This window comes from Salmo salar, chromosome ssa16 (assembly GCF_905237065.1).
Source record: "Salmo salar chromosome ssa16, Ssal_v3.1, whole genome shotgun sequence".
Lineage (NCBI taxonomy): Eukaryota > Metazoa > Chordata > Actinopteri > Salmoniformes > Salmonidae > Salmo > Salmo salar.
This window is the reverse complement of record NC_059457.1, coordinates 65,863,114-65,876,074: the sequence shown is the minus strand read 5'-3', so window position 1 is coordinate 65,876,074 and position 12,961 is coordinate 65,863,114. Positions and strand designations below refer to the sequence as shown.

General features: G+C 41.9%; 2 protein-coding genes across 3 annotated transcripts; one reads left to right on the top strand and one right to left on the bottom strand.

Annotated features, from left to right (window-relative positions):
* Positions 1-157: 157 nt before the first annotated feature.
* Positions 158-3,051, bottom strand: LOC106574282 (CCR4-NOT transcription complex subunit 9). 2 transcript variants are annotated; one of them, XM_014150077.2, is made up of 8 exons: positions 2,875-3,051; positions 2,239-2,418; positions 2,006-2,121; positions 1,777-1,886; positions 1,489-1,598; positions 1,244-1,342; positions 1,060-1,151; positions 158-821 (listed from the first exon to the last, which is right to left on the bottom strand). In XM_014150077.2, exons 1-8 carry the CDS (start codon positions 2,890-2,892, stop codon positions 641-643), a joined length of 906 nt encoding a protein of 301 aa, XP_014005552.1. In that variant the 5' UTR covers positions 2,893-3,051; the 3' UTR covers positions 158-640. The 2 variants fall into 2 exon arrangements, with proteins under 2 accessions (XP_014005552.1, XP_014005553.1); XM_014150078.2 differs by having other exon boundaries at positions 158-809.
* Positions 3,052-5,206: 2,155 nt separating this feature from the next.
* ftcd (formimidoyltransferase cyclodeaminase) lies at positions 5,207-12,147 on the top strand. Its single transcript, NM_001165321.1, is given in 13 exon segments — positions 5,207-5,363; positions 5,756-5,939; positions 6,313-6,441; positions 6,748-6,836; positions 7,166-7,345; positions 7,560-7,697; positions 7,876-8,069; positions 8,159-8,288; positions 8,422-8,583; positions 9,285-9,328; positions 9,847-9,985; positions 10,330-10,425; positions 10,624-12,147. Coding segments are annotated over 13 exon segments (1,623 nt in total). The 5' UTR covers positions 5,207-5,309; the 3' UTR covers positions 10,708-12,147.
* The last annotated feature ends 814 nt before the right edge of the window (positions 12,148-12,961 follow it).

The following is a 12,961-nucleotide window of genomic DNA, read 5'->3' as shown; positions in this document are numbered from 1 at the left end:
ATAAAGAACCAGCTTGATTTCAGTTCATTTCCATACACTAGCCTATTTGAGATGTGTATATCAATAACACATCCATGTAACTACAAAGCAGTAACTTTGTAATATGTTATTACAATTAATTATTACACAAGAGAAAGTATGCCACATATCGCATATGTCAAGGTGTAACATTTTATTGTGCCGTCTACTTCAATTTCAGAACACTTAGAGTGAAGACTCCAAATGTCCTTGAGAAAAAAAAAGATATAACTAATAGTTTGAGACCAAGTGAAAACGCATTCATACACTTCTGAAGATAGGGCAGGCAGTTTGATCTGAATGAAAGATACTGTAAGAAAAAGGCTGAGTATAGGGCTTTCATTCAATACGGTCTTTCTTCACAAAATAAGTGCCCCTTTATGAGTCCGTCCGTCATTCAAACTGGTGGCTTTTTCCTGTTTCTGGAAGCTGGGTCCTTGCTGGTGGGTGTCACTCAGTGCAGCTGCATGGTAAGTAGGGTTGCAAAAATTCCAGTATGTTTGGCAAAATTCCAGGTTTTAAATAAATCTCATTTGGAAAATTCCCAGGAAAGTCTTGGTAAATGTGGGAATCATGGGAAAGTTACCATAATTGTGCAACCCTGCTGAAAAGGTAAGGGGAGCTACTGTGTGGGCAGAGGGATGCCCCTGGGATCTGTGACTTGGCCTTCCTGTAGGTTCTTCACCAGCTGTGCCAACCAGCGTTTGGTGGTGGTGTCGTCCTTCAGGACCTGGGCAAACGTGGTGTCTTTAAGCTGGTCTGGTAGACACTGACGGAGGGCCTCTCGGGCTCTGGTGTGGGGGCAGAGGTGAGAAAAACAAAGTCATGTTAGTTATGATAGTGAGTAAGCCACTTTCAGCAGAATATATTATCTATCAAGATAAGACCATGACCACATCCACTGTTTTCAGAGTTCCCAACATCATTTCCCCAATATGTTTTTTTAATAGTAATTCCTGGAAAATTGCTTCAAAACACTGAAGGATTGAACACAGACTAAATGAGACAAGCAACAGCAGGTCGAAGAGTTGATTTCAATACCTGGAGTTGTCTGACAGGCGTAGGTAACAGCGGACAACATGTTTCAAAAGACGAGCGGAGGGCTCTTTGGAAAGCTGAAGAACCATTTTGCCCTGAAAAAGACAGTTGTATAAAAAATTATTTAGGAGGCAACCAATGTCTACAAAAGTATAATATTTTGAATATTGGTTATCCTTGAACTTACAAGTATCATGGCCACATGGGAGAAGCGTTCATATGTTTGGCAAATGTATGCCAGCCCTGTGTCATCAAGGAGTATTTTCTGTAGTATAAAAGTTGCTACCTGTGGAACAAAAAAATGAGGGTTGAAATACATGTATCTTTAGAGAGACAGAGCAGAGCGAAAGAGAGATACAGCGTGCGAGAGAGAGATACAGCGAGCGAGCGATACAGAGAGCGAGAGAGAGATAGAGAGTAGGAGATATGTACCGTTTTGGAAAGCTCACTGCCAGACTCCATTATGCGAAGGCACAGGGGAATGATTTCTGTTGTCAACAGGAAGTTGATCACTTCCTGCTCATCTGTTTTGACCAAGGCACCTGCCAATCAAACAGGAACAAGTTATAGAGAAACATACATGACACATACTGTATTGTCAAAGTAATTGGATCATTTCATTACTTAGGCAATGACAACATCAGAGAGTGAGATAGAAGAAAAGACAGAGAGAAGGCATCATAGCAATAGAATCACAAAAATGATATAAAGGATATTTACCGATGACTCCTAGGCTGGTGAGTCGGAGGTACTCAAATGGTCGTGTTTTGCTGACAGTGTGTAAGAAGGGGTACAGGAATAGAGGAATGTGTGCTGCCAGAAATGCCGATCTGTGAAAGACAACAGTAAATAAGTTAGACATTTCACATCATATAGAAGAAAACACAGACTGTTTTTGTTAATTGCACTGTACAATTCAATCATGATGATAGAAAATCAAGTGACCCACCTTGTCTCTGGATGAGAGGCTACACACTGCAGAAGTGCTAATGCATTGCATACTCTGTTGGACTGGTGAGCGGTGAGGGTTGGGGGGTTTATTGAGGGGTAGATGTTGACAATTTCCTATTTATGAAAGAGTAAGAAGAGGGTCATCATCAAGTTTAAAGCCACACTCACAGAAAGGAAAACCATGCTACATCCTGCTAGAGACTAGCCAGTGAGTGATGTCCACAATCTTACCTGCAGGAGAGCAGCTATAGTTCCACAGGAGTGCCATAGCATTGGAGCCAAATCTGGCACGGACTCCCGTTTTTTACTGAGCTCAAGCAGGGCATTCTCGCGGGTCTCTGGGCTGGACAGCTCGTTGATCCACTGGTAGATCTTTTCCCTATCCACTTGGGCCAGAGCCGTGGTTACAGCCTGTTTTACAGGAGAGGTGGACACCGTGAGCTAAACTGACATTGTGTTGGAATTATTCCGTTTACAACAGGGTTAACCATGTGTTTCTTGCCAACTTAATGAATGAATAAGTTAGCTAGGTAGCTAGTGCTAGCTGGCTACCTAAACGGTAACTAACAGTCAACAACAATATGTAAATTAACGTTACTTTCATGGATACGGTAACTTTCCCACAAATAGTAGTTAGCTACCATAGCTAATAGCTGGCTCATTCAAATGCGAATATTATCCAAACAGTTTGCCACATGAGGGGTTCAAAACAGCTCTGTAACAAGTTTAGCATTAAAGCTAGCTAGCAACTATACTGCTGGCCATATTCAGGCCAGGGATTGGCCTTGTGTTAGCAAAAACAAAAGCCTTGTACTAGCTATTGTTAACCTAGCTAGCTAACGTTAGCAACAGATTTCGTGTACTTACTGCTCCTGTAGCCAGCATTCTATGCAGCGCTTGGATATTTTCGAAAAACGTCTAGTAAAATCTAAAAAGGTGTTATGTTGTGAAAACAGAGAACGAGGCTCGCGAGAGCGCAACTGCGTTCAACCTTTCAACTCAGACGTGCCTCATGTGAAACGCCGGGAAAGTGACGTCACCATTTCCCGTCTTTTTCAATTTTTGACCACTTCAATATTATGCACATTGCAGCCAACCGACTGACAGATCTACAAATAATTTAGCACCATAAATAACTACTCATTATTATTTGTAGATAATTCAGTCACTCACCATTTACCTACATTGCGTCATGGATTTGATGCTCTCCAACATGATCCAATTCATGAAAAAACTATATATGCTATATATGTATAATTATATAGGTATTTGTGGATTAATTGACATCTACTGAAGTATTTCATGAAGGCATTCGTTGTCGTTTTTGCGTTATCGTTTTTGTGAATTTTGAGTTTGAGGTCCATTAAAAACACGAGGGCGTTGATCCACATGCTCTCAATTGAGCTATAATATCCCATTGCTACATGCCTAAATAGAAACCTTTGCTACATTGATTTTTTTTTAAATTGAACATTTATTTATCTAGGCAAGTCAGTTAAGAACAAATTCCTATTTGCAATGACAGCCAACACCGGCCAAACTCAGATGACGCTGGGGCAATTGTGCGCCCTGCCCTATGGACTCCCAATCACAGCCGGTTGTGAAACAGATTGGATTCAAACCAGGTTGTCTGTAGTGACACCTGACACTGACACTGAGATGCAGTGTCTTAGACCACTGCACCACTTGGGAGCACCAAAGTAATAACAATAATGTCAGAGTGGTAATCTTTGATAATATTCCATTTTATTATACGCACATTTGTGATGTGTGTACATAACATGAACACCCTTTTCTGATGATCTACATCCTACACATTGAGCAACTAAAGATTGGGTTGAGCACAAAGTGAAACAAGGAGTTAGACTTTTTCATTTCATTTAAACGATTATCTGTTTTTATTCATAGGCAGTGAAGTTAACGCCATGTACAGTACCAATGTATGTCAATAGGACCAGGTAGTAGGAGTATTCCACTGCACCAATAAGCGCTCAAAGATTTGTCTGTTAGTGTCCAGTTCTATAAATGCTTCTCAGTCCATCCAGATCCCCTCTGTGGCATTACTCATTAACCAGTCCAGCCGACTGTGTTTGTTTTGTTTTGGGGGGGATGATGTGATGCAACCATAGATGGGTGTTCATTAATTGATGTTAGTTAATCCTTCAACAGTTGGCTAGAACACAGTCCCTAGCACAGAAAAAGTTTCAGAAACACTGGGCTAGATAGCACAGCCTATAGCCTCAGTGGTTGCATCTTCAGTGTATCAAGACCAAAGTAGTTGGCTACATCTTGTATAAATACAAACTGGTCGATCTGTCAATGTGGATCTGTCAAATTGGCAGGCCGTCATTGTAAATAAGAATTAGTTAAATAAAGGTTCAATAAAAGAAAAAAAGAAAAACAAGAATCGGCCTGCTTGATTGCTACTTCGCTGAGTAATGCTTTGATCACCTAGCTCAATGCTGATTGCTGAGGATGTTTGACCATTCGAGACTGTTTAATCCTTTGGGACAAATGTCACAGAGGCTATAATAGAGCTACTACGGCCATAGCTAATAATAACCAACATGAAGATCTTTGATTCAGATTGAAGAAATCCTATTGGTGATGGTACATATTATGTGTACTATTCAGGAAACGGTGTTACTGGTACCAAAATGTTCAGAAACTCTGTGTACCATAAATACAAGACATGAATACACAATGAATGTAATATGATAAGGCAGCGGTGGGTCTAGATCTGTGCACTACTTCACAATTCAATCATAACTATTGGAATTCTCATTCTCATCTCTGATCCTGAGATATCATCCAATATGACTTAGCCGAGTGTTTACTATGGCTGTGGTGAGAAAGCAGAGGTAACAGCTAGAGTGGAGAGTTCACCAGCTATCTGTCTGTCAGCCTGGATACCTCCTTTGATCATACTGGATTTATTCCTTCACTATTCGCATCCGGTGCTCCAGTATTTAAGCCTAACCTATGGGGGAATCAGGGATTAGTGTCTGCGGATGTTTCATGTGAGGCTGGTACCATCTGTGCCAGGTCCTGGTAAATATTAGACTAGAGCAGCCTGGGAATCAATGCCAGCTGACCTAGATAAGAGGACAGTGGAGCAAGTTAATGATTCAACCAGCGTTACAGAGGGACAGACTGCTTAAATGTCCTGTTTGGGGATGAAGAGACAGACGGGATGGGTTGGTGTGTGCTCGTGGAGCAGAGAGAAAGGGGGAATACACTTCTGCCTTAAATTGGTCTGAGTCCTTCTCTCGGACGACCCAACTCTGTGATTATTACGCATCATGGCTAAGCTGGTGGAGTGTGTGCCCAACTTCTCCGAGGGCCGGAACAAAAAGGTGAGTGGGCATGGGAGATACAGAAAGTGGGTTACCTATTGGCACAGCCGAAGGAAGCTGTTAGTAATAGTCTGTGGTGTGATTAACACAATACACATGATAGCTTTGTATCGGTCATGTAAGAAGACTTTCTGTCTGAAACGTCGATCTTGATTACCAATAACATTTTTAATTGACATTTTTCTATATTTTATGTGATCAGTGTGTCTGGAGTCAAGGGGGGCTCATGGAGACTGTGAATACCTAAGCAAACAAACATGCCAATTACAAACAATTTTACAGTATAATCTCAATCCTGAATATGATCTCGAGATACCAACAAAATGTTTTCTGAATAACAGTACGTGGACCAAACAAGTTATAAGAGTCAATGTGACGTGCTCCCATTCCAGGTGATTGATGCCATAGCAGAGGCCATCTCCAGCACGGAGGGATGCAGTCTGCTCGACGTGGACCCTGGATCCTCCACCAACCGTACAGTCTACACCTTCGTAGGCTCGCCACAGGCTGTGGTGGAGGGTGCACTGAACGCTGCACGCACTGCCTTCCCACTCATTGATATGACCAAACACTCAGGTAGGAGATAGAGAGAGCTAAAAAGAGACTCTCACATGACGTAGTCAAACAGTTATGTTCAAAGATACCACACGACTCCTCTCCACCTTTTATTTTCTTTATTTAACTAGGCAAGTCAGTTAAGAACAAATTCTTATTTTCAATGACATCCTAGGAACAGTGAGTTAACTGCCTTGTTCAGGGGCAGAACAACAGATTTTTACCTTGTCAGCTCGGGGATTCGATCTTGCAACCTTTCGGTTACAAGTCCAAAGCTCTAACCACTAGGCTACCTGCCGCCCCACCTCACTTTTAAGTGCAAATAAAGGGTGGCTAAGTACTGTTGATAAGTTGTTTAGTGTATTTATTGGAACAATATGTACGTTTGTTGTAGGGGAGCATCCACGGATGGGCGCCATGGACGTGTGTCCCTTCATCCCTGTCCAGAATGTCACTATGGAGGACTGTGTCAACTGTGCCAACATTTTTGCCCAGCACTTAACAGATGTGCTGCATGTACCTGGTAGGTTTTCCTCTCTGACCTATTGACCTATAGTTAACATATTGGCCATTTACTTTGCTGTAGACAAAGCCATAGGGTCCATTTCAGTGCAGTGCACCTTGACTCTGTGTATTCTTTCTCATATGGTAATCATCCCCAGCTTACAATTGGCTCATTCATCCCCGCTCCTCTCCCATAACTATTCCCCAGGTCATTGCTGTAAATGAGAATGTGTTCTCAGTCAACTTACAGTACCTGGTAAAATAATGGTATTGCTCTCAGGAAGCCACATAAAGGTGAATAAGACACATTGTCGTTTCTACACAGTGTATCTTTATGGAGAAGCAGCGAGGAAGGAGAACAGGAGATCTCTTCCCTCTGTCCGGGCAGGGGAGTATGAAGCCTTGTCTGAGAAAGTGAGTTTGACCTAACTTCATTGTATTCGTACCCTATGGGCAACATTTCCCTCATTGTAAAAGAGCATATATCTGTGAAAAATAAGCTAAAAATTAAAAGCGGTACTTTACTTTACAGACGTTTTTTTTGTGAGAAGAACCATTTTCTGGATCCGCCCTTGTCTCATTAACACTGCTCTAGTTCAACTCCCAGGCTAATGGCTGGCATCGGCTGATGCAGAAGAAATAGACGAATCCAATGTAAAAAAAAAAAAGTCTGTAGCTCAAACACACAATGTTTAAGAGGGGTTGGAAGCACTAAATTATACCGATGTGTCTATTGTCCTCAGTTGAAGAGGACAGAGTGGGCTCCTGACTATGGCCCTGCTGACTTCGTGCCCTGCTGGGGAGCTACAGTGGCAGGCGCTCGCAAATTCCTGGTTGCCTACAACATAAACCTCCTCAGCACCAAGGAACAAGCCCATCGGATTGCACTAGATATCCGGGAACAGGGCAGAAGCAAAGACCAGGTAGGGTAGGCTCGCTACTGTACATCTTGATCGCCCAATGTCAGAGATGAATGACACACAGCTACCTTGGCTTCGGAAGAGATTCCTCTCATTTTTGTGAGACATCATTGTTTTCCTCTTCTTTATAACTGATGCTGAACTAATAAAGGCCTATTTTTCAGTCATATGCCTTGTCTGCTTCCAAAGAGAGTAACATGATTGATTTGTATTGTAGCCGGGTCTGCTGAAGAAGGTGCAGGGAATGGGCTGGTACCTGGAAGAGGCGAACATAGCCCAGGTGTCCACCAACATCCTGGACTTTGAGCTGACACCTGTCCACACTGTTTACGAAGAGATCTGCAGTGCTGCCAAGGTAAGGAGCTACCACTACCACAACAACAACCACAGCTGAAAACAGTACAGCATTATTGTACAAAACCCTCTCACTGAACTGGTGGTTTGAACCAGTGACATAAGGACAACTAATAATGTCAACACGTTCAGCCAGTTTGACACCTCTCCTGACTTCCTTCATTCCTTCTTCTCCCCAGGACCTGAACCTGCCAGTGGTAGGCTCTCAGATTGTAGGCATCATGCCTCTAAGAGCTGTGCTGGACTGTGCTGACTTCTACATCCAGAGGGACAGGCTCTTCATTGTGGAGGAGGAGCACAAAGTCCGTCTGGTCATCAGTAAACTTGGGCTTGATTCACTTGGGCCATTCGACCCCAAAGAGAGAATCATAGAGTGAGTACCAATGAGTGCACTATTATCATGGTCTAAGGGACTTTTCCCATTCTAGTCATTCAAATCTATTTCTATGGTTGTGACTCTAGGTACATGGTGGAGAGGACTGAGGAGGACAAGCGTCTGGTGTCTCTGTCTCTGCAGCAGTTTGTCCGCAGCGTGGGGGCCAGAACCGCTGCTCCAGGAGGAGGGTCAGTCTCTGCTGCCGTCGCTGCAATGGTACAACCATGTTTAATATCATGTAGATGATTATTTTCCCCTTATGACCTTGCCCAGCACATAGGAATAAACCAATATAAAGTATGTACAATACAAGGAGTCAAAGGTGTGTGTGTGTGTGCGCGCGTTTCAGGGGGCTGCTCTGGGAGCCATGGTGGGTCAGATGACCTATGGGAAGAGGCAGTTTGACAGCCTGGACAGCATCATGAGGAGACTCATCCCTCCCTTCCATCAGGCCATGAATGAACTGCTGGTCATGGTGGATGCAGACTCCAAGGCATTCAGTCGCTACATGGTGAGAGGAAAACATATAATGGAAGCCTTCGGTCGGGGTTTACCGGGCAAGGGAAAGCAGGAACTATACAGGGAAAAGCTAGACTGAAATCCTAACTGAATATTTTTCACTATTGTTTCACTTTATTCCGTTTCAGAGCATATTCAGATTGGATTCCAAGCCAAGAAAAAAAAATACTTAGCTAAACTTACGCCTTGAAAAAAAAGAAACAAAAAAGAAATATTTTATTGTCACGTACACCGGATAGGTGCAGTGAAATGTGTTGTTTTACAGGGTCAGCCATTGTAGTACGGAGCCCCTGGAACAAATTAGGTTTAGGTGGACTTGCTCAAGGGCACATCGACAGATTTTTCACCTTGTCAGATCGGGCATTCAAACCAGCGACCTTTCGGATACTACCCCAATGAGCTAACCGCTTGGCTACCTGCCGCTCGATGCGACCCTACCTGACGCGACCCTGCCCTGCCTTTTAGCGAAGCAGAGAGTCGTACAAAATATGATGAATATTTCTTCTGATGATAAAAGTTCAGGTGAAGAGCGAGTGATAAAAACTATGTTTTTGTTCCTTTGTAAATGCTTACTTTGAAGGTTCGACCTAAGGTAAGATCTTGATGTTTACTGTCTTGTGGCTTTGCTATGAAAATGTAGTGGAATGTAATCTTTTACTCCTGTTTTATAAGGTTTAACTTTCTCGTTTTCAGGCTGCATTGAAGATGCCAAGAAACACATCAGATGAAGTCAAAAGGTGATTGCCATGCTACCAACATATGGCAGTTCTGTCGAATCCAAGATGTCAGAGAAGCATGTCATTAAAGTAGATGTGTAATTAAGCACACACACACCTCTAAACAGCACAGCACGTAGGAACTGTTTCAAACCATCTTTACTTCAGATTGACATCTATGGAAACTCATTACGGTACATTCTCCTGTATACCGCCCTAACCTGTCACCTCATTTTACCTGGCAAGCAACCTGGCCTATCCCTGTAAACATGTAAAGCAGGCTTTCCCAAAGACTGGTTTACTGTAGTTCATTTACTGTCAGCTCACTTGATCTAACAGTACGTAAGGTGTAGACTTGTAGTCATGGAGTAGTCTTGTCATGCTCCAAATCTAATTTCTCTACTCTTCCTCTTTCCTATACCTATCCCCACCCCTAATCCTGCTTCTACCCCTACCCTGGTCTTACTTCTGACCTGCCTCTTCCCCTATCCCTACCTAATCCTGCCTTACCATTACCCCTACCCCTGTTCCTGCCCCAGGAGGGAAGATGCCATGCAGGAGGGTCTGAAGCAAGCCGTGGCGGTCCCACTGTCTCTGGCTGAACGAGTCAACCTGCTGTGGCCTTGTCTAAAGGAAATGGTGCTCTACGGAAACGTGGCCTGCAAGTCTGACCTCCAGGTACCGTGACTGAAACCGTGAACCAATGGCCTTAGCATTGCAACTTTGCAAGCACACCCGAGTGGCTTCTGTGTAGTCGTTTATTTGCTTGAGGGCAGACACAGACATGCTTTAATAACACAACTGTGGAACATTTGGTTTCGTGCCAGCTGCTTATCTACACATACCACCTTACTGGCATACCGTAAAACAGCATCTCAAAACGCCAGGACACCCATAAGTGTCTCTATTAAGTCTGGCTGCAAAACGTTTTCTGACCGATGCCCCAGAGCTATGACATGCATTGTACTGTAGACAGCCTACAAAACATCTTCCTTATATGGTTATTATTTGTGGTGTTGCAGGTAGCAGCTAAAGCCCTGGAAACAGCAGTGTTTGGAGCCTACTACAATGTTGTGATTAACCTCAAGGATATCGCAGATGAGTCCTTCAAAGTGACTGTGAGTTACAATGTAGCCTATAGGTCTTTCTCGCTCCAAAATGATGTAGTCTAGGTTAGAATGTAGGTAATCTATCAATACTGGAAAATGAATCAAAACAAAAAAAAGGCTCGGTTTTGGTGAGAGCCAGTGGCTTATTACATTGTTATACACTTATTTCATAGTTACACTTATACACGAATGTTTTGTGTTTTGCAGACTCAACAGAGAGCATCAGCTCTGCTTACTGAGGCCAGGGAGAGTGTTAATGCAGTCCTGGATGCTGCAGAGAGAAAAGAGTGAAGAAGTTACCACATTACTAAAGCATCACCCACCGCCTGCCTAAGCCTCAAACCAGGCTTTCAAAACCATCAATTCTCATAACACTTTACAAAATAAACTGGGTTCACATAAATAAATGCTTGATCAACTACTCCTCTGGTACTCCTTTGCTTTGTTAGGAATTCAAGAAATACTTGCGTAATGTACTGTATAGCAGCAGCCTACACCAAGCCAAGATATCACAGTCAAAGTGTTCTAAATCACATTACGGTAAATAGAATAGTACCACAATGTTTCTTCTTCTCTCTTCCACATGAAGCTATGATGATAGAGTAGTATTATTTGCTTCTGAATGACAAAGTGATGCAAGGTGTGAATACGGGGCATGAACCCCGTCCATACCTCAGCTCCACGGTCCAAAAATAACATGATGCAGTCACCACCTTGCTTGAAAATATGAAGAGTGGTACTCAGTGATGTGTTGGATTTGCCCCAAACATAACACTTTGTATTCAGGTCATAAAGTTAACAAAATGTATTTGCCATATTTTATGCATGTTTCAGAATATTTTTTATTCTGTACGGGCTTCCTTCTTTTGACTGTCGTTTAGGTTAGTATAGTGGAGTAACTACAATGTTGTTGATCCATCCTCAGTTTTCTCCTATGACAGCCATTAAACTCTGTTTTAAAATCACCATTGGCCTCATGATGAAATCCCTGAGCGGTTTCCTTCCTCTCCGGCAACTAAGTTAGGAAGGACGCCTGTATCTTTGTAGTGACTGGGTGTATTGATACGCTATCCAAAGTGTAATTAATAACTGCACCATGCTCAAAGGGATATTCAATGTCATAGTTTTTTTTAACCCATCTACCAATAGGTTGCCCTTCTTTGCCAGGTATTGGTAAACCTCCCTGGTCGTTGTGATTGAATCTGTGTTTAATATTCACTACTAGACTGAGGAACCTTACAGATAATTGTATGTGTGGGGTACAGACATGAGGTAGTCATTCAAAATTCATGTTTAACACTATTATTGCACACAGATTGAGTCTATGCAACTTATTATGCGACTTGTTACGCACAGATTTACTCCAGAGCTTATTTAGGCTTGCCATAACAAAGTGGTTGAATGCTTGTTGACTCAAGACACTTCAGCTTTTCATTTTTAATTCATTTGTAAACATTTCTAAAAACATAATTCCACTTTGACATTTTGGAGTATTGCGTGTAAGCCAGTGACACAAAATCTCAATGTAATACATTTTATATTCAGGCTGTAACACAACAACATGTGGAAAAACTAAACTAAACTATAGTTAAGTGCTTTATGTTTATACACATTATCACCAAATTATTAATTGTTTCCAGTTCAGTAAAGTGAGTGTACTATAGAATGTATATTTCTACTGTAATTGCATATCTTTCAAATTGACTCTATACAAATAAAAAGTCGACAGTGCATTTGGAAGGTATTCAGACCCCTTGACTTTTTTCACGTTAGTTTTATTCTAAAACGTATTAAATAATTTGTTTCCCCTCATCAATATGCACACAATACCCTATAATGACAAGGTGAAAACAGTTTTTTTTAGAAATTGTTGCAAATTTAAAATAATAAAGGAAAAAAAAGTATTTACATAAGTATTCAGACCCTTTGCTATGAGACTCGAAATTGAGCTCAGGTGCATCCTGTTTCCATTGATCATCCTTCAGACGTTGCTACAACTTGGAGTCCACCTGTGGTAAATTCAATTGATTTGACATGACTTGGAAAGGCACACACCTGTCTATATAAGGTCCTTGAAATTTTCTGAATTGACTTACCTTCATGTCTTAAAGTAATGGACTGTCGTTTCTCAAATCAAATCAAATTTTATTAGTCACATGCACCGAATACTACCTTACATTGAAATGCTTACTTACGAGCCCCAAAAATGCTTTCTTATGAGCCCCTAAGCAACAATGCAGTTAAAAAATACAGATAAGAATAAGAAATAAAAGTAATTAAAGAGCAGCAGTAAAATAACAATAGCGAGACTACATACAGGGGGGTACCGGTACAGAGTTAATGTGCTGGGGCACCGGTTAGTTGAGGTAATATGTACATGTAGGTAGAGTTAGAGTTCTCTTTGCCTATTTGAGTTTTTCTTGCCATAACATGGACTTGGTCTTTTACCAAATAGGGCTATCTTCTGTATACCACCCCTACCTTTTCACAACACAACTGATTGGCTCAAAAGCATTAAGGAAAGTAATTCCACAAATTAACAAGG

What these genes read in the sequence shown, in the direction of transcription:
- LOC106574282 (XM_014150077.2), bottom strand. An exon ending in GCAGTGAGCTTTCCAAAACG is followed by an intron (nt 1,343 to 1,488) that starts GTACATATCTCC and finishes TTTGTTCCACAG; the next exon opens with GTAGCAACTTTTATACTACA. An exon ending in CCCATGTGGCCATGATACTT is followed by an intron (nt 1,152 to 1,243) that starts GTAAGTTCAAGG and finishes TGTCTTTTTCAG; the next exon opens with GGCAAAATGGTTCTTCAGCT.